General features: G+C 41.2%; 1 protein-coding gene across 1 annotated transcript in view; it reads left to right on the top strand.

Annotated features, from left to right (window-relative positions):
• Window positions 1-21,330, top strand: part of DNAH9 (dynein axonemal heavy chain 9) — a 305,906-nt gene that overhangs the window by 199,203 nt on the left and 85,373 nt on the right. The window contains exons 49-50 of the mRNA XM_058559699.1: window positions 4,203-4,463; window positions 17,206-17,631. Of these exons, the coding sequence (XP_058415682.1) occupies window positions 4,203-4,463; window positions 17,206-17,631 (687 nt within the window). The remainder of the gene's footprint in view (window positions 1-4,202; window positions 4,464-17,205; window positions 17,632-21,330) is intronic.

Here is a 21,330-nt window from a genome sequence, read left to right as displayed (position 1 = left end):
AACTGTATGATAATCTAAAGTTTATAAACTTTAGAACTATAATTTCATGCTTAGACTCAGCTGGTCAGAAATGTAACTTTATTTTTCTGTAACTGAATTTAACTTAGCTCTAGATCTGTCTTTTTCATTTAAGAGTAGAAAGCTCTTAATCTTACATTCCAGGTTGACTTGGTCACTTCAGGTCAAAAACTCAGTCTTTGGAGGGCTGTCAGTTCAGAGTTCTAACTCTACCTCTGGGCTGTTTCCCTCTGAAGAATCTTTTCCTCCTTGCCTCTGTGGTGGTGTTGGGTTTCAGGAGGCAGCTAAGGAAAGATGGTGTGGTCCTCCAGTTCTCATTGGCTCTGATGACAATGGCTGGTCCTGCTAGGTCTTTAGGTGGCATCTTCTCTCTTTGCTTTAGCTTCAGCTGAAGTCTTCACAGTTGGTACAACCTGTGTTCTCTCTCTTAACACAGTCAGAGCCCCCAACCCTGACTTAGGTCTCACTTCGTCTCCCACTGACATCCTCAGAACCCACTGTCACCCTCGCTTCTGAATCTAACTCAGGGATACTCATGAGGAGGAGGGGCTGTTGGGTTGAAGAAATCTTCAGAAAAGGCCTGCAGACCACTGCCAATTCCCTGCATGTAGGATTTAATCTGTAAGTCTGTCAATCTGGAAACTTTTAAATTCAGTTTATCTTGGGGTTTCAAATAATCTCAGGCCACCAAACTTAACTGAAGTTGACAGTTAATAATTTATGATGATGTATTCGTCAGCACTCCTGGTTGCAAGTAAAAATCTAACACAATTTCACGTAGCAAAAAGAAAAACAAAAATGAAAAGAAGGAAAGGGCAGGAGGGAAAGGAAGGAGAAAGAGGGGAGTGGAGGAAGAGGGAAGAGCGGAAGGGGAGGAGAGACGGGGGAGGGGAGAGGAGAGGGAAGAGGAAAGGGGAGGAGAGAAGGCGAGAGAAAATTTTGAAATTACATGATATATCTATCAGGACCCTTTTGATGGCAACTAACCAAAATCTAGCTAAAGTAAGTTTAGGCAAAACAACAAAACAAAATAAAGGGATATGAATTGATTCATGTAACTGAAAATTGAGGGATAGAGCTTAATTTGGACAAGGCTGGAACTAGATACTCCCTAGATGCCCCTGTTCAGGTGGGCAACCCCCGTGGCCCTGACAACCTCAGACTTGTATTCTGTCTGCTTTGCAATCCCAGTATAAAAAAGAGTGCCTCTTTTCCAGTATGTTCGGCAAGTTTCTGGGTGAACGGTCAGTAGCTCTGATTGGCCTCTTTGGGTCATTGGTTTGCCTATAGTTGAACCAATCTCTGGGACATGGATACTCTCACTGGCCAAGCTAGGATCAAATGCAACCACCAGAGTCAGCCCCACTCAAACTACAGGGACTTGGGAAGGGGGAGTTCTCCAAAGGAGAATCAAACCATGTTACCAGAACAGGGGTGAAAACTTCCTTTGAGGCAAGCAAACATAACAGATGTCTACTATGGATGGGAAATGTCTATATCGAAGAGGAAAGCCTCCTGAAGTCCACATTCAGACCAGAAAGTACTGGGTGACTATATGGACTCAGAGGTAAGAAGGAAGATGTCTCTAGGCCTTCAACCCTCGGTGGAGGATGTTTTGCTGTTGATTATCCTGGGTTCCCTCTTCTTCTTCTGGAGTTCTGGGGAGAGGCTTGGCCTCTCTCTAGCATCATGTGCCTGGTCCTTGAGGAAGGGAGTGTGCCCCACCACCATCCTGTCACCACCCCACTCAGTCAACATCCCCCCGCTTACCTCACATGGTCAACATTTGTGGGGCCAGCAAGACTGAGGGAAAGGGTCTCTTCACTGCTTCTGGCACTCTCCCTCTTAATCTTCCTCTCCAGGTGCAGGGAGTGTCTAAAGAAAAAGAGATCCAGAGTGTGGCTCGAATGCTTTGAATAAGGGAAAAAGAGAAGAGAAAAATTTTAAATAACCTATTTCAGTTTCCTCTTCTATTGCAGAAGAGCCATAAAATGAACCTGAGTTTACCTTCTCTCTAGCTTTGTGGGAGCAGCCGAATTCTGACTGCTGAGCCCTTCATGTCACTCCATGTCACCGCTTAAGAGCTATAAAGCTCCCATTCACAGTGCCGGTGATTATTTACCTTGGGCTTGAGGTCATAAGCCATATCTGCAGTCAATAAAACAAACAACAATAACAACAACAAAAAAAAAACACTTCAATTTTCTCAAATCTCCCAAGACTTAAACAGGAACAAAAAGTTACTGGTGTGTCTGCTGACTGGAGTGATTATGTGGTTCAGTCATTTTGATTTACAATTGCATCTTTGTCCTTATAGAAATAACTCTCTGCAGCTGAACAACGGGAGATGGAAATGGATTAACCTTCCAACATGGGAATATAAGACGAATTCTAGGGAGCAGGCCTCCATCTGAGGTTAATGCAAAGTCTCCAGTTTCTATGAATACACAAAATTAAAGAGCATTCTTTTTTTTTTTTTGCTTTCCTTTTCTTTTCTTTTGATCTGCCGTGAAAAGGAAATTATCAGCAGCGTCTGAGCCTCCGTTTTATTTTTCCCCTTATGCATTTTGCATCATAAAGCATTTGAATCTGTTTCATGTGTTCCAGGAGCTCTGAAGTATTCTTAGGTTGTTGCATGAAATAGACTGCAGAAAAATGAGAGACAAGAGGTCATTCTGGAATGTAAAGTTTATGGGCCATATTGCAAATGTAAATGGCTATTTTACTTTCCAGAAATAAATAGATCTGCGTCTTCTCTTTGCATGTGAAAGGGCCATAACACTAGGCCAATTATTCTCAAACCTAGGCGGGCATCAGAATCCCCCGAAGGGCCTGTTAAAGCACTGATTGCCGGGCCCCACCTCCAGAATTTCTGATTCAGCTGGTCTAGAGCAGGCCTGATAATTTGCGTTTCTAACAAGTACCCTGGTGATTCTGATGCTGCTGGTCCAAGGACCACACTCTGAGAACCACCACACGCTATTGAACTAACTGTATATAGAAAACCATTCCTCCCTCTCCAGCTGATCGGAGAAATAGATGATTTCCTAGGTGCTGATATTCCCATCACTTCATTACTGCCTCCAAAACGCATGTGAATACAGAAGCTGAATGGGGAACCCAGCTGGTCTGGACCATTGGGATTCTAGCTGTCCCACTTCAGCCTGGTCATCTATTTCTTGTAAGGATTGTGGAAATAAATGAAGACCAATCAAATGAGAACAAGCAAAAGCTCTTTGGCCAGAGCTTGCTCTAGCAAGAGGGTCAGCCACCATCACTCGCATTTTGGCAGAGACACAAAGGCAAGCAGAGGAGTGGGAGAGCTTTCCAGTGGGAAGAAAGGAAAGGCCTCAGTGTGCCCTGATGGAGGCTGTTGGCCTGGGGAAGCTGGAGGCAGGCTGAGTAGAAGTGGGGTGTCCTGTGTGATCCTTAGGGGTGCATGTTTGGCTTTCTCTAGTTGGTCCTAAGTTGGAAGCAAGGACAAAAATTAAGGAAGTTGTCAGTTATTAATCAAGTCCTGGCCATTTGGGCTCGATTGTTACAGAAGTTATTGTTTGTCTTCCTGGATTGTTACCTAGAGAGGAGTCTGACTTCCTACAAGTCTGCTTACAACAGGCTGGCTTCCTGAGCTGGTTATTATAGCTAATGGATTGGTTTCCTGGGCAGGTCGCTACAGGCTGTGAGTCAGAGTTCTACTTTTATATATGGTCTGGCCACTGTCTGTTCATATATTCAGTTTCTCAGGATGCACAGTAGACACTCACTTTTTGTAGCTTGCTAAATGCTTGGTACACTCCACGTTGGCCAATTTCAATTAAATAATGGCTGATGTTTATTAAGGGTCTACTACATACAAAGTATTGTGTTAGGCACGTGAAGTTTTATAAGACACAGGCACCAATGTCAGTAAGAAGCAGCCTAAGTCATTTGGGCTTCAAGAGGAAAGAAAGGTCAGGGCATGTGTTGCTTAGAATCTTCTATACCATTTACTGTAGAGGAGAAAGGAAGAGGGAGTCCAGGCTTCCTTTCCTTTCCCAGGTCAGGGAGCTCGGTTCCAGCTGAGAGCCTAGCTTTGCACCTTCACATCAGGAGTCGGCATTCTTCTCTGTTCTGCAGTGTCAGATCCCCAGGGCCAGGTCTGAGTTCCCTCTACTCTTGATAAGCCTGGTGCTTCTCTGATGCAGGTGGATGATCTGAAAGCCAAGCTGGCCACCCAGGAAGTGGAGCTGAAGCAGAAGAATGAAGATGCAGACAAGCTGATTCATGTCGTGGGCAGAGAAACAGACAAGGTGAGCAGAGAGAAAGCCGTCGCAGACGAGGAAGAGCGGAAGGTGGCCCTCATCATGCTAGAGGTGAAACAGAAGCAGAAGGACTGTGAGGAGGACCTGGCCAAAGCAGAGCCAGCGCTCACAGCAGCCCAGGCAGCTCTCAACACCCTCAACAAGGTAGGATGGTCTGCGTGCCTGCTTGTCCCTCACGGGACGGAGCCGACTCCTCCTCTGAGATACCCTGGAGTTCCAAAGAGATACAAAGGCAAAGTTGGGAGGGCTTATGGTGGGCTCCAGCTGTCACTGGTTTATTCATTAAGCAAACAAATTTTTTTTTTTAACTGTCTGCTAGGATCCACAAGCTACCTATGAAATCCCAGAGATGTAAGTCAGAACCAGTCAGGACAGGAGAGGCCTACATGTCCAGCCTCCTCGCTTCATGGATGAGAAAGCCAGGGCCCAGAGAGGAGAACTGACTTGCCCAAGTCGCAAACCTCAATATTAGAGCTAGACTTGCTAACTCACGTCTTCAGAATCCAAGCCCACAGATCTCCTGGCTGTACCTCCCATGGTCATTTTACCCATTAGATACTATAGGTTTTTAAAGCCATATGAAAATGTTTAAGATATGAGATTAAAATAAGATGTTGCCTCAAAAATATGAAAAAAAAGTCTAGATAATCAAAATTAGCAAGTATTCAATTAAGTGGCAACAATGTGTAATTGTTTGTAAATTAAATTCAAGTCTTATATATAACCATTTGGTGGAACAAGCATGACTCTTGAGATGTAGCCATAAGGCAATTTTATTTTGCTTCCCTTTAAATTTATTCTATGTGTTGGGAGAGAATATGGTTATTTACTTCTATCATTTTTCACAATTAACCTTCTTTCCCATTTGGATAACCATGGCTGAGGGGCAAAGGGAGGAAGGAGGAAAAAGAGGCAAGCAGACACATATCATCAGGAGCTGGACTGAAAAGCTGACCCTTTCTCCATTGGGATGCCTACCTAGGCTCTTTGGAGACCCTCCACCAGTCATTGGGATCTCTGCCCTGCAGGTTGCTTTCTCCTCCTTCTCCTGAGAGTCTAGCAATTCACTTGCCCCTTCACATGGACCACTTCGTCAAGGTCTGAGGCAACCTATCCAGCTCTGCCATGCAAGCAGCTCATCTCTGGTCCATGGGAGTCACCTGTGTCTTCTTTCCCCACATACACGCTGAGTGTTGGCTGCTCTCCCTAGTTCACTGTCAGGAGGCTCACCCACTATTCTCACACTCTAGATTCCTGGGGCATAAGTTAGACCCTAATCCACTGCGTTGCTCAAACTACAGGGGAAACATTTGAGCTTTCTGAGTGGTCTCCTTAAAGCCCCTCCCTCTACCGTTGACGTGAAAGGGGCGGCTGCCTTGCATCCTCCCTTAAAGGCAGAGTGTAGGTGAGACTCAGCGACAATTCTTACGAAAAATTTTCTCTTACTCTTCGCCTTCCTGACTCTTTTATACGCTCAATGCAGGTGAGGGATTTAAAAGTCAAAACACTGGTCTTCTGGAACCTTCTTTTATTAGTTCTGCATAGCTGTTTCACACCTCACTTTGGAAGGTAGCATCAATTGGCTTAGGGCCTCAGCAAATCTGAAACTAAACTAGGAACATTGTAAAATCCTGTTACATATAGTAATATATAAATTGTATTTAATGTGAGATATGCATTTTAGTACTTTTAATGATGTACAGTGGGGGTTCCCTAAAAGTAAGGGTGCCTAGGGCCTATAAAGGCCTCAAATGGGCCTCTACCCTACATCAATAGGAAACACAAGACTTCTCCACCAGGAACTTTTGAGTATTGTCCAGTAGACCAGGACTTGGAAGTGTAGCCCAATTATGCCACCGCTTAGCCTGAACCTTTTAATACGGCCAGGCCAGGCTTCTCTCTGACCCTCACAGTGGCATCCATTTCAACCTCTATAGGCCTCTGATTAAACTCTACTACCCCTGCCCCTCCCATCATATAGGATTCCATCTCCTTTCCTCTCATTCTGCCTAAATCCTACCCATATTTCAGTATAAAACTTACATTCTAGATCAATTTCTCCCTTTTCTGATTTCCAGAGCACTAAAGATGGACCACTTTATTTATGCACTCGCATATGGTGGTCACTGATCACTTCTTGCCAAGAAGACTGATGTCTTCCATAAGATCTCTTGACACAGGGATTATGTTGTCTACGATGAGCTGAGTCTAAATACTGGCTGACCTATTTACTGTGTGTGGCCCTGGGAATGATTTTATCTTCTCTGAGCCTCCGTTTCCTCATCTGTAAAATGGAGGTAGTAGTTGTATAGTCCCCATTAGGTTGCTATAAGAATTAAATGAGATAATGAATGAAAAGTACCTAACAGATGGCAGTTACTCAGTAAATGTTTGTTGTTGTTGTTGATGTCATTAAAACCCACGTTATCTCTTCTGTTTCCACAAACTAGAAACAATGTGAATGCGCATAAATACTTTTGGTTAATTTGTTGGCTGATTAGCTAGTTGGTTGATTATTGGTAGAAAAAACATATAGAGATGTAACTCACAGAAGTGACAGGACAGAATTCTGAAAATGGCACTAGACTTGAATTCTAGATATCTCTGCCACTATGGAAGTGAAGCCCATTTTTAATCAGTGCCTACTGTGTGCCAGTCGATACGACAGGTGCTTTCTTCTAACTGGCTATGTAGCCTGGCATAAGCCACTGAAGTTCTTCATCCCTCAGTTTCTTTTCTCTATTACATAGAAAGGGGCAGAATAGGAATTAATGGGCTCTTTATCTCACACTACCATCTAATCTATTAGCAAACTCTATCAATGCTACCTTCAAAATATGTCCATAATTCAAATGCTTTACATTGTCTCCACTGCTGCCACTCTGGTCCAAGCCACCATCATCTCTTCCTGGACTATTGCAATGGCCTGTCCATTGGCCTCCCTGCTGACACCCTTGCTACAGTGATGCCTCTGCCCCTTACAGCAGTCTGAGTGATGTCTTGAAGACGGCAGTTTGACCATGTCATCCTTCTATTCGGAAGCTTCATTGGCTTCCCATCATATTCAGAATAAAATCCAAAGTCGTCACCATGGCCTACAAGGCCCTATGTGATTTTGCCTGGTCCACTTGTTCTACTACATCAATTACTACTCTTCCTCTTGTCACTCTACTCCACCCACACCGTGTCTCAGACACTCCCAGCGCAATCCTACCCCAGGGCCTTTGAACGAGAAATTACCTTTGTGCAGAATGCTCTTCTCCCAAGTATCCCCGTGGTTCCCTCCCCTTCTTCTTCGAGGCGTTTTCCTGTAAGTTACCTTATCAGAAAACAAATAATAAAAGTATTTCTTAATTTCAGAAAAAAATTTAAGATATACAAGAAAGAAAATATAACCCAAAGTAAACAATATTTATAATCATGTACATACTGAACGTGATTTTAACTAAAAACTTGATATAACCATAATGGGGGAAGGACCATTCGGAGGGAAAGGAGGGCAGTAAAAATGACAACATAATCCCACTCTACAATAGGAAGTCACTTGATAGCATCTAAAATGAAAATTCATAGCAGCATAAGCATGTTCTTCATCAATAAGGAGTGAGATCTAGAAGTAATGATGGAAGAAATTGTAAGCGGTGGCTTCCAGAGAGCTGGAGTTGGAGGATAGTGGGCGTGTGTTTTGCCCTAAGCTTTGTGGCTCTGTTGGAGTTTGTAAACTCCGAGCATATATTACACCAACAGAAATAAAAATTTTAAATTTTCAGTGGCTTGAGAGCACAGAAATGGGCATAGCTAACTGCCTGGCCAGGTAGGAACTAGAGAAAAGAAAGCCCAGGAAGCAAGGACAACAAAGATGAGCATTTTACTAGATGGAGACGGAGGTAAAAAAGACCACCCCAGAGAGGAGCAATGTGTGTGAAGACATGGACACACGAAAGGGTGTGGCGTGTCTGAGCCGTGGTGCACAAGTGGTGCCTCAGAAAGTGATGTGACAAGTCTCTAAGGAGGGTTGGGCAGGGTCATTAACAGCAGCATCACTAACAAGTTAACTGTGGACCAGTGTCTCAAACAGCATTTTTTTCATTGAAATATGATTGATGTATAACATTATTATATTAGTTTCAAGTGTACAACGCAATATTTGATATTTGTATGTATTGCAAAATGATTACATACTAAGCCTAATTAACAGCCATCAGAACATGTAGTTACAATTTCTTTCCTTGTGATGAGAACTTTTGAGATTTACTCTGTTAGCAACTTTCAAATATACAATACAGTGTTATTAACTACAGTTACCATGCTGTGTGTTACATCCCCAGGACATATTTATCTTATAAGTGGAAGTTTGTACCTTTTGAACCCCTTCACTCATTTCGCCCACCCCCCACACTTCCTATTCTGATTTGTTTCTGATGAGGTAGAATGGACCAGACTGTACCGCCTGTAATAAGGGAAGTATTGCTTCATGAACCCAAGGACCTCTGGAGTGTCTTCAAACCCTTCTGCAGGCACGGGACTCTGGTATTTAAGGACCACTTCCTTGTTTTCTCATCCTTTTCAAAGTTAACAATAAATCTTTAGTTAATACATAAAGAACACTTGTAAATCAGAGCTTGGTAGTAAGTCTCTGTGCATTTTAAGTCTCTGCTTAGGCAGTTTTATTTCACTTTTATAGCTAAACTGAAATAAATCTGGTATAACTTTTCCTGCCTTAGTTGAGAAATGGTTTTGCTTGCAATTTCGTGGCCTTTTTTTTTCCCTACAAAGTTACTTGGAATTTTCTATTTATTTCCTATTCGTTTTTCACAGTGAAATTATTTTTTTTATTATACAAATAACATATAATGGCATCTTCATCGTTAAAAATAACTCAAATAGTATAGAATATATAGGGTAAAATATAAAGTCACCCTCAGCCCCAGGTCTCTCCCAAAAGAGAACTCCTGTAATCATTTGGGATATATCTATTCTAGCAATTTTTCTATGCATTTATGTTTGTACAAATGCACATATAAAAATATATCATATTTTAAATATGAAGGGATAATGACAACTTACTTTCTATCATGAAGCAACACTATTTCATGCCAGTACATACATTGAAACCTTATTTAATGCTTTGTCGTATTCCGTGCTATAATTGTACTCTATTTTATTTAGCTACTTAACTGTTGTTGAGTGTTTAATTTTCTTTTTTTCCTATACAAATATTCTTGTGCATACACCTTTATTGCATATGTGCACGTATTTCTCTATGCCAAATAAAAAGAAGTACAGTTGTCTCGGAGAGCCACATGGCAGGCTGAGTAATTCCTCCTCCACCACAAAGATATTCTCATTCTAAATCTCAGGAACCCGTGAATTTTACTTCATTTGGCTAAAGTGAATTTGTGGGTGTGATTAAATTAAGGATCTTGAGATGGGGAGATTATCCTGCATTATCCAGGTGGGCCCTAAATGCAGTCACAAGGGTCCTTAGAAAAGGGAGACAAGAGGGTCAAAAAAAGGTGATGTGATGACGGAAGCACAGGGGGAAAAATGCTGATGTGATGTGGGTCTATGAGCCAAGGAATGAGGCCAGCTTCTTGAGCTGCAGAAGGCAAGGAACAGAGTCTTCCCAACAGCCTCCAGAAGGAACCAGCCCTGCCAACACCTTGAGTTTAAGACTTCCGACCTCCAGAACTGTAAGATAATAAATTCATGTTAAGTCACTAAGTTTGTGGTAATTTGTTACAGAGGCAGTAAGAAACTCATATAAACAATATGCTCTTTTTTTTAATAAACAATGCCCAGTGTCTATCCAAAATGGTTGTTCTTGTTTATAGTTGTGAATACTGCTTTACCCACATCCTAGCCAATCTTAGATACTTTCAATCATTTTAATTTTTCTCAATAAGAGAGCAAAAAATTTTTCATTTTTTAAAAATGATAAATGGTTTCATTCTAATGAGACTGGGCATCTTTTCAAATATTTAGATTTCTTCTTTTGTCCATTGCTAGTCAGATTCTTTGTCCATTTGCTTGTAAGATAGTTTCCCTTTTTATTGATTTACAATTTTTCTTTATAAATTTTTACTGTTAATTCCTGGGTACAAATGTTATAAATATTTTCTCCCTATCATTTGACTTTTAACTGAATATTGACAAGTATTATAAAAATCAGATTGTATAATTAAATAATTTGGATAATTCTAGGGTTACAGAGTTGAACAGACTTCTTTCCTACAGGACTTCTTAAGGCCTTTATTATGCGACAAACTTGATACTAAAAGTGATAGAGATAGTACAAGAAAATAAAACCTCAGATTAATCTAACTTATGAGTAGTGGTGTAAGATATCTATATAAAATACTAGTAAATCAAACTCTCTTTGCCACCAGCTGGTTTTTCATGTATAGGACTATTCATATAACCATACCCAACCATAGATCAAAGAAGAAAATCTATATAGTCATTTTGAGAAATGTCAAAATGGTACTTAACGCAATTCAACACCCAGTCCTTATTAAAATTCTAAGTGAAGCAGGAATAAAAGGATATTTGGATATTTTGCTACAGATGGCAATCAATCCCAATCCAAGAGCAAAACATCCTATCTAACGGTAGAAGATTGGAGGCATTCCCATTAACGTAGAAAAAGCACAATAATGATCCCCTTCACTACCATTATAAAAAAATTGCCCTAGAATTTCAAGCCAATGCAATACTAAATGAAGAATAGTAATCTTATAAATGTAAAATATCAGACAAATGTATCATTATTCATAGATGTCATAAAAACATTTAAAAACAAAGATAAGGGAAGGGTTAAGAACCCATTACAAAATAATTTACAAAATTTAATAGCTTCCCTAATATCAGAAGTAGCCAATTACAAAATCTAGTATTTTCAAAATGGCAACCAAAACACAAGGTACAGATAATCGTAAGTAAATGTGCTGAAACTATGTGACGAAAACTACACCTCTGTTGAGAAATATAAAATAAGATATGAATAGACAAATAAATATACCAAGTTTATGTATGGGAAGATTCAATATTGTAAGAATATCACTACTCAAATAATTTAATTGTTAAATATAAGTCTAATTTAACTCCAATTTGATTTTTGGCCCATTTGTTTCTAATGTCATTAAAAGTTCATATCATTTAACCAGTATTAAAGATTTAATAACCTAAATATCCAGCAATTTGGAGTTGGCTAAATGAAATATGGCTCATCTAAATGAAAGAAAACTGTGCATACTTATTTAAAATCATGCTTTAATAAAAATAATTAATGACATAAAAAGTTTAAGATACAATTTTCAGTGAAAATCGGGTTCAAAAAATAATATAACCAGTGATTAATATGTGTATATATGTGTGTATACATACATGTAAACGTATGTAGATGAATGAGCCACATATATATCTGTTCATACATACTCATATTCATATATATATTCATTCATTATCTTTGTTTTTTGTGTCTCCCTCTTAGTCTATCTGTTATATATATATAACGAAACACACCAAGACCTAACTAATGTTTGTCTCTGGGTAGTAAGATTATGAATGCTTCTTGTTTTCATCTTTACCTTTGCTAAATATCTCACAATAAATATTTATTCTTTTAATAAAAGGACAAAATAGTGTTTCCTTATAAAACAGTTAACAATAAGAAAGAAATGAAACTGTAAAAAACCTTGAAAAATTATCATCAGATCAGATCAGTTTTAATAGATGTGAAAGACCCTTCTAAACATAGAAACAAAGGATGATATCATCCAGAAAAGGATTATTAAATTTGGCTACATAAGCGCTAAATCTTTACATATCACAAATATCATAAACAAAATTTTTAAATTTAAAAAGAAAAGAGTTACTGTTCTTAGTATGTAAAGAGCTTTTATAAATTGTGCTGGAAATCTGCCATTTGTCTCCCTCTCTGCCCATTTACTCTTTGCCCTTCCCAGCTCTGTTTGTTCTGTGACCTGGGAGACTGACTTGCATCTACCTCATCCAAGACCCTCCCTTGCCCTCTAGCTTCCAGTCACCTTTGGCCAAGATGAGTGCCAGCGGGGGATTGGAGGGAGGGAGAGCCTGAGATCAAGGTATTCATTCCTTTGGCCCCAACCTGCCCTCAGCTGAAGATTACACCTCCTGTCAGGGTCCTTCTCCACAGGATTCTCTCTCTCTCTCTCTCTCTCTCTCTCTCTCTCTCTCTCTCTCTCTCTCTCCCCTCCGCCCCGCGCACCCTCGGTTCTGCTAACCACATCTTCCCCTTGTCCCTTCTGGCCCGGGGATAGAAATGGAGCCACCCCAGCTCCACCTGCCCAACATTACCAGCCCAGGGTAACGCACTAGCTCTTAGGTTTCTTCAATCTACGCTTTTATAAGTAGTTCCCTGAGTTAGCTCTCTTCAAACGCGCCAGTGTGTTGTATCAGCTTTTTGCCTGCAGGGACCCTGACTAATACAGTAATCATAAAGAAAAAGACAGCCCGGTAGAAATGTAGGCAAAGGTCAACGCCAAACAATTCACAAAACAAGAAATTCAAACAGCTTAAAAACATGAAAAAAAATGTTTAGCATCACTAGTAAATATATATATATACGTATATGAATTAGGCCAATATTATGATCCCACTTTCAGCCTATCAGACTGAAAAAAAATTTTTAAATAATGTTGCCAGTTGTTGAAAAGGATGGGAGTGTATACAGACTCTCAAACACTGATGACTGGAATTGGAATTTCTGGGAAATAATCTGATAATATGTAGAAACAACAGTAAAAATGTTTCTACCCTTTGACCCAGAAAATCCACTTCTAGGAATATTATCCTAAAGAACTAATCTAAGATTTTCACAAAGATTTATATAGAAGAATGTCCAGCAAAGCATTATCCATGTGGTAAATTGGTGGAAATGACCGAGGTTTACAGAAATTGACTATGTTTTACATAAATTGTGATTCATCCATCTGATGGTATATCGACTTTAAAAATAACTAGGAACTTTCTCTCATACCTCTTTTTAAAATGATCAATAAGTTCTGCCTACACTATCTCCAAAATATGTCCCAAATCCAGTTGCTTCTCATTGTCTGCTCTAGGAAAGCCCTGGCCCAAGGGGCCTCAGTCCCCTGCCTGGACAACTAAACAGCCTCCCTCGCTTGTGCTTGCCGTCCACCCCTGCCCTGCCACAGTGGGTCCACACCGCAACAAGCTCTCAAAGCTGGATCATTTCACTCCCCGCCTAAAACCCTCCAACGGCTTCCCATTGAAATTAGAGTGAAATCAAATTCCTCCCCACGGCTCTGGAGCCCCTGGCAGTCTGGCCCTGACTGCTTCTCCTCTCTCATCTCCACCACTCTCCTCACCTCCACACTCTACATAGTGGCCAAGCTTGTTCTGCCTCCTGCCTCTGTGTTTGCAGATTCATCTTCCTGGAACAGCCCCCTGCAGATATCTTTAGAGCTGCCTCTTTCCCGTCATCGACACCCCAGCTGAAATGCCCAGTGTTCAAAGTGGTCTTCCAGACCTCCCTCCCTAGCTAAAGCGGAATCATCACTCCTCAAGAATCCTCTATCCCATTAGCCCTGTTTTTTTTTTTCCAAAGAACTTCTCATTGTCCAAAATATCAAAGGTTGAGCTCTGTCTTGCCTCTCTCTCCCACCTGAACGAGTAAAAGGACTTTGCCTTTCTTGTTTATCATTGTATCCCTATTCGCCAAGTGAATGACTATGCACACACATTTATTTGTTCATTAATTCACTCAGCAAAGACTAGTTGACTGCCCTCTGTGCATCAGGCACTGTTCTGGGTGCATGTGATGCATCGATGAGCAAAGATCGCTGCCTCTATGAAGTTTATATTCCAGCACAGGTGAGGGATGAGAGACGAGACACATAAAAAGTAACAAATACTTTATAAAAATTATAAAAAGTAATTTATACCATGTATTAGAACATGCCAGATGCTGTGGAAAAAGGAAAAATGTAGAGCAGAGTAAGGAGGAGCTCTGGGGCTGGAGTAGCTAGGGTGCAGGGTTGTAGGAGGCGGGAGGTTGCAGTACTAAAGAAGGTGATCAGCAGGGGCCTCCTTGAGAAGAAGTTTGAGAAGAACTTGGAGGAGAGCAAATTCATCAGGCAGACACCTGGGAAGAGCAGTAAAGGCCATGGCAGTGACTAGAACAAGAGCCCTAAGGCAGGGGTGGGGTGGAGGGAGTGGAGCATGCCTAACATTTGCTTGCTCAAAACCACACCTGCCTTCTTCTGAGAAGTGTTTTTTCCATCCTTGTGTTCCTATTAGTAATAACATGTTGCCTGCCCCATGTGATTGGCTACAGGAGCCCCGCCTAACTAAACAAGATCATTTCCTAGGACTTTTTTATTTGGACTCGAATTAAAGATAAAGTCTCTTCCCTTCTGGTTGCAAAGTGATGGATATGAGCCTGGAGCTGCTGACACCCGTTTATCCCATTCAGTTGTTCAATATACGTGTCGATGAGTACCCGCTGTGTGCCAGCTTCTGTTCTAGGCACCAAAGCTACAGTGCTTAGCAAGAGAGGTGGGGTCCCTGTTCTCATGAAGAAGAGGAATAAAGTAATTTGACAAGGAAAAAGTGGTAATCATTTCCGATTGCCTTGAGTTCTCTGAAGATCATCAGGGGGCTCGGATAGGAAGTGACTAGGAAGGAGGCGTTGGCAGGGAGAGTCTTTCTGAGTGAGGGACGTCTGAATTGAGATCTTGGTGGATTAGAAAGGATCAGCCATGCAAATGGCTTAGGAAGAAGTGTTCCAGGCAGAGGTCCTGAGGTGAGAATGAGCTTGGCAAGTCAATATGCTGGGAGGAGGCAACTGTGGCTAGAGCTTCACGAGAGATGGAGAAGGTGGGCCAAGTTGAGGTCAGAGAGGTAGGCGGTATGCAGGAAAGAAACTCATACACAGAAGGAAGAAACAAGAGAAGGTCCGGAGAATCCTGCAAAAGTTCAAAACACAGTCCCACTCATCCTTGCAGCTAGCTCCAAGCCCACCCTCTCAGATACATGAGCGAGAAAATCCCCCTTTGTACTTCAGCTAGCTTTTCTGTCACTAATACCAAAAGAGCCAAGATTAATTTATAGATATACATGAATATAAAAAAGACTGGAAGGAATTATGTTACCACACAAATGGGGTTCTCCTACCTGATGTGCATTTAAAAAGCCAATTATTACAACGTCAGCTTTTGGGAGAGGAAATGTAGCTTTATTTTGTGAGCTCAATCTGCAAGGAGACAGGGGCATACTCTCTCAAACCTGTCTCCGCAATCTAGGCCTTGGGGCACAATTTATGGGATGAAGGGCAGGGCGGTCTTAAGTGTGGAGATACATGATTGGAGGTAGGGGGAAGTGAGGTAGTTGATGATCTACACAAGCATAGTCAAGCTTCATGACTCTTCAGAAGACACGTTCACAAAATGGCAGTGTTACCATGATCTGAGGGTGGAGTTTTTAGGTCCTTGACATCAAAAAGATCACTTATTGAGCATTTGTGCACTCCCAGTTGATGGGTTGGTGGTCTCAACCAGCCTGAACTAGACAAGGGGTCCCAGTTCCTGAAAAACCACTCTTAATTACTCTGTTAATAATACAGGGCACGGGGGGTCAGTTGAACTAGTCCTGGAGGGCCCCCTGGAGGGTTATAATTACAGTGCAATATTAACAATGACGTATCCGGGTTATAAAATTGAATTTCATCTTTACACATTTTTGTATTTTCTTGATTCAGTACATTGAACATTCTTAAACTATTTTTAAATTCTGGGTTTTTTGTTTCTGATTGTGTTTTTCCACTTTGCCCTCTTTGACCCAGCGGAGGCTACTACAACAGATATGCTAGCACACCTCCCACACCTGTACTGTCCTTCATTCCTGCCCCTGACAAGTTGGTCATGACCAAATGTGAAAACAGTTGCAAAAGCAAATGCAGCATCTTCCTAGGTACTTTCCTTAGGTGCTAGAAATAATTCTCCTCGCTTGTAGATTTCCAGGCCCAAGAGTACCCCAAAATTAATTTGACACAAGGATCTAATCTTAAAATTAAGATTTCCCCCCACTTACAAAATCAGCCCAGAAAGCAAGTGCTTCTGACGTCATAGGCTTCTCATTGACCGTCACAACAAACCTGAAATCAACTCCATATGCATTTATGACACAATTTTCCTTACAGACTAATGAGTATCCCTGCTCCCAATTTACAGATGAAAATGCTGAGACCCTGGAAGGTTTAAGTGACTTGCCAAGGTCAGCCCTTTCAGCCATATCCCTCTGGAGCAAGTGAAACTTAGAACAAAGGGCAAACCCACATCTAGGCAGAGGCAGCCACTGCATAGGCTGTGCCTAGCTTTCTGTCTGAATTATTTCTTGGCAGGAAATGCCACTTTGCTATCAGGACAGTCAAGTCTAGTTAGAACAAGCTCATGGAACAAAGCAGTTTAATTAAAGAAAAAAAATTAGTTGAGTTACAGTGCTATTCTCTTCCATCCAGGATGGAAATTAATTTATAATAACCTTATCGTGTATTCACGGCGTGCTACATATTTCAGAGTATGTTAGCATCCTTCTGTTTTTCAGCTGGATGTGAAATAATTGTGTGTTTCTAATGGGCTACGAGTCAGTTCAAGTGCTGGGAGAATGTAACTGAGTCTCGGCTAACCGTTCAGGGAAGTCTGAAGCCACTGGGGAGTAGCTTTGGTTTGCTTTTGATGAGTCATGATATTTAAAATTCAGAGGGCTGCTGCAGGCTTCAAAGCAGCCCTTTCAGATTGATCACTCGAAAGCCTGACTCCATTAGTGGCCGAGGACAAAGAAAGCCCATTCATTTTCCTCTAACAACCTCGTTCTCTTTTCTCAGACCAACCTGACGGAGTTGAAGTCATTCGGGTCTCCACCTCCGGCCGTCAGCAACGTCAGCGCTGCGGTGATGGCGCTCCTGGCGCCCGGGGGCAGGGTTCCCAAGGACCGGAGCTGGAAGGCCGCTAAGGTCGCCATGGCCAAAGTGGACAGCTTCCTGGACTCCCTAATCAACTTTGACAAAGAGAACATTCACGAGAACTGCCTCAAGGCCATCAGGCCGTATCTGCAGGACCCCGAGTTCAGCCCAGAGTTCGTGGCCACCAAGTCCTACGCGGCTGCGGGCCTCTGTTCTTGGGTCATAAACATCGTGAAGTTCTACGAGGTGTTCTGTGATGTGGAACCCAAGCGCCAAGCTTTGAGCAAAGCCACCTCGGACCTCAGTGTTGCCCAGGAGAAGCTGGCAGCCATTAAAGCCAAGATCGCTGTAAGTGAAGCCAGAGCCCCCACCCACCCTGCTGGGCAGCCTCTACTACAAATACCCTCCACCTAGCATCCTGGTTTTTAGAGAGAAGCAGGAAAACCAAATTGTTATGCAAAATCTCCTGGTTTTTCAATAGAGGCAACTTTTAAAATTTCTTTCTCAAACACGACATTGTCCAAAAAGGACAAATCCACTGGACCATTGGTTTCTGCTTTGGTCCTAAAAGGTTTTCTCCTTTTCCTCTGAGGAAAGAAGAGATGACAGATAGATATGTATAACACACCTAGAGTGTTATCCACGGAGCCAATGGTTATCTTATTAGCTGCAATGAATTTAACATTTTTGCACATCTATGGTGAAGAACAAAAGATCAAAATTGGAGATTCTTTCTTTTTCTCCTTTGAAATGTAGGTTTTATCCACCTTATCCCACCTTTTGCACCTATTGTCTTCAGTTATGGCCAGCCGTCCATCCGTCTCGCTCTCAGCAGTGTGGGCATGTGGGCATGCAGGATGTATTTTATGTTATCCGCATTGTTGTATAGAAGCTTTTAAAAGCAAGTAGTATATTGTGGTTTGGGGGTGGTCCCTTGACCATAAATATAAAACTGTGAGGGTCATTAGCTTTTATTAACCTCTCATTGATAGTTTGATTATATCTGCCTCACCCAAGTGAGAGGTAGAAATTGGAACCCCATAGAGAGGCATAGCAGCTAAAAGTCCATTGGCAGACCTCACTTCCAATCCAAGCTGTAATATTTACTGATGTGTGACCTTTAGAAAGGTGTTTAAAAAGCCCAACCTTCTGTTTCCTGGAGTAAAGTGGGCACAGTAACGTCCCCTTGTCATGAGATTGCTGTGAGGGTGAAAGGGAGAGTGCATGAAACCCAAGCCCAGAGCCTGGTGCCTAGGAGTGCCAGGAGCTGGGCCACTCCTGCGGTTACCATGACCCTTGATGGCTGCTGACCTCCGCTCTCCTCCAGCTCCCTCTTCCCCTTCCTCAACTACATGTGTTGTCACATGCACGTGCAGGCCCTGTAATCAGTCACTACTGTGATCAAGTTCAATCCAAACCGTTCCTGGATCTTTCATTTCTACACATGCATTCCAGACAAGTAAGATTTTTGTTGCAAATTTCGCATGATGATAAAAAGGGTTTTACAAATTGTGAAAAGTAAGATTGTAGAAATGCTGCATGCTTCAAGTTTTGTGGGTTTATTGATTGTTAGATTAAAATCTATGGCTAAAGGCTCTCATTCAAAGGTCCTTGCAACCAATCTATCTATAAAGAAAAGACACTTTGGCAAAGCAATAACCTCCTCTCAATATGTTTGCTTTATAAACCCAGATGGTCATGGACCAGTTTACTTAAAACAGGTGATAATCACCATAACAATGACGCTCTTCAAAGAACACCAAGTGCAAAACACCATAACATCCCCATAACTGCTTTTTGCGGCAAAAGACCTCCCGATAATTTTCATATCATGCAGTCTCTCCCAGAAAAGTGTTACAAGAACTGCATTCTCAAAGATCTCTTTACTCAAGTTATTTTAACTAAAGGAACATTTGGTGCAAAAGGAATGTTTTCAAAATGTTTATTCTTTTTCAGTAGCCAACATTTCACATGATGGGCCCACTCAACCCGTGAAATAAGAATATTTTTAAAATACTTGGCTACCTTAGGAAGGCACTTCTTTTCTGCCAAAATATTTTTTGAAAAAACGTATTCTCACTTTTAACAACCTCCTCTCCATCCTTTGCCTATCCACATGCCTATCAACATCCCAAGAGTTGGGACACTCGCCCCCAATGACAGAGGAAATGGGCTAACACCCATCCCTACTGAGGAGGCCCACCCAGGGTAAGGAAATTCTTCCCTGTGTGCTACTGAGGCCACTACCCGCCTTCTCCAGTTGCATCCACCCTAAGCTTTATTTTTAGAATTTTAGGATCATTCCAAGTAAACTTTATATTCGAGATGCATAAAGTGAAAAAAGCATATTTCAAAAGAGATTACACAGTATAATTTCAATTTGATTATATATGTAATTAAAGTACAAAAAAATGTAAATAGTGGTGATTATTTCTGGGTGGTAGATTTTACATGGTTTTTGTTTATCTGTATTTTCTTTTTTCCTATAATGGACATATATTAATGTTATAATTTATAAAAATAATAGTAACAAAAACAAACAAGGCATTTCATTGAGCATGTACTCACCATAAGTAAAATGTCAAATAGTAGAGAAAGGTTTCTAACGAGAAACAACAGCTTTCTGCCGTTTGAATTCTTTTGTCTGTTTCAGCTGCTTGTCGATGCCGCTCCGGGCTTGGTACCTAGCGGCTTAAATGTGTCTTATTTGGCCCGCACATAGTGTTTGAAATGATTTAATTAATTGCCAAAGTTTAAAACAGCAGGAGATTTTGTAAAAATCTAATTTCTGGCCAGTCTTAAAATAATCAGAAGATTCGTACGTATCATTAACTGATCCTGGAGTTAAGCCATGGCGTGGCACTCAAACAGTGTTGCCATAGTCCCCACCAACTCCTTTTTTTCTTTTTTTTCAGCACTAGACTCATCTGACCAGTTTACATGATCTTCCTGGCCTCCGCTCATTTGAATTTCTGACTTCTGTCTATGAGCTGTGCTGACATCCCTGTTTCTTGATGTATCTTATTCAGGCAGTTGACTTTCCACTAGGTGAGGCTCTAAGGTGTTCCTCCCATGTCTTCCCAATATCATTATGGCAACCACTTTTAGTTGATGTAACCTTTATTTCTTGTTCTGTCACATAGCGCAGCTTCCTTGGAGCCCTCAGTTTTCAAGATGAAGCTAGTACCCTGTCCTTCAGCTCTTCTCCCCACCTTCCACCTCCCAACTTCTGTTACCATTACTTATTGTTACTGTTGCTGTTTAATCACCAAACTGAAAATATCTACATTCTGCTCTATAATCAAAATTAAGTGTCCCATGCTCTGTCCATTGACTAACTCAAAAAGTTGAAAAATCAGTAAATTCCATTTATATTCTGTGAACATGTCTATGCTGTTCATAGCAGATCTAAGCGGTACACCATAATTACATTGCCTTTTTTAGTACAACCTTCTTTTCCCCCTGGAGTTTCTACTTTCCTTTATTTTCTTTCTCTTCCATTAGTTCCTTTGGCATAGCTTCAGTTACTTTTAAACTCTTCATCCAATCCAATCTTCTATCAAGTCCCCCTTTGCCCCAAAGACCTTTCTCCCTTGTCCCTGACTCAGCTCCAAACAGTGCTGGAGAGTAAACACATTTCACTGCTTTCTCGGCTTGGTTCCAAGGACTTCTGGACCCCGTGCCTTCTCCTTTCTTGATTTCTTCTTTTGTTTTGCTAAGGCTCATTCTTAAGTAACTTTCTCATAAATATTAAGAGGTAAATTTTCTGAATAGTTCCAGTTTGGAAATGTCTTTATTTTTAAACTGAACTGAAAATTTTGCTGAGTATTGAATTCTGAGTTGTTGATTTTTTTTCCCCTTAGAACTCTCAATGCTTTATCCTCTCATTTGATGAAAAGTCAGGGTCCCTTTTGTTCCTTGATGCCCTGTGTTTCTCCCTTTCTGGAAATATTTCCATTTTTTCATTATTCTTGGTGTCTGAAACTTTACATTGATGTGCTTCACTGCCATCCTTTTTGTATTTGTTGTGCTTGGCATATAGAAACT

The sequence above is a fragment of the Diceros bicornis genome, chromosome 18 (assembly GCF_020826845.1).
Source record: "Diceros bicornis minor isolate mBicDic1 chromosome 18, mDicBic1.mat.cur, whole genome shotgun sequence".
Lineage (NCBI taxonomy): Eukaryota > Metazoa > Chordata > Mammalia > Perissodactyla > Rhinocerotidae > Diceros > Diceros bicornis.
This window is presented reverse-complemented; position numbering and strand designations above follow the sequence as displayed.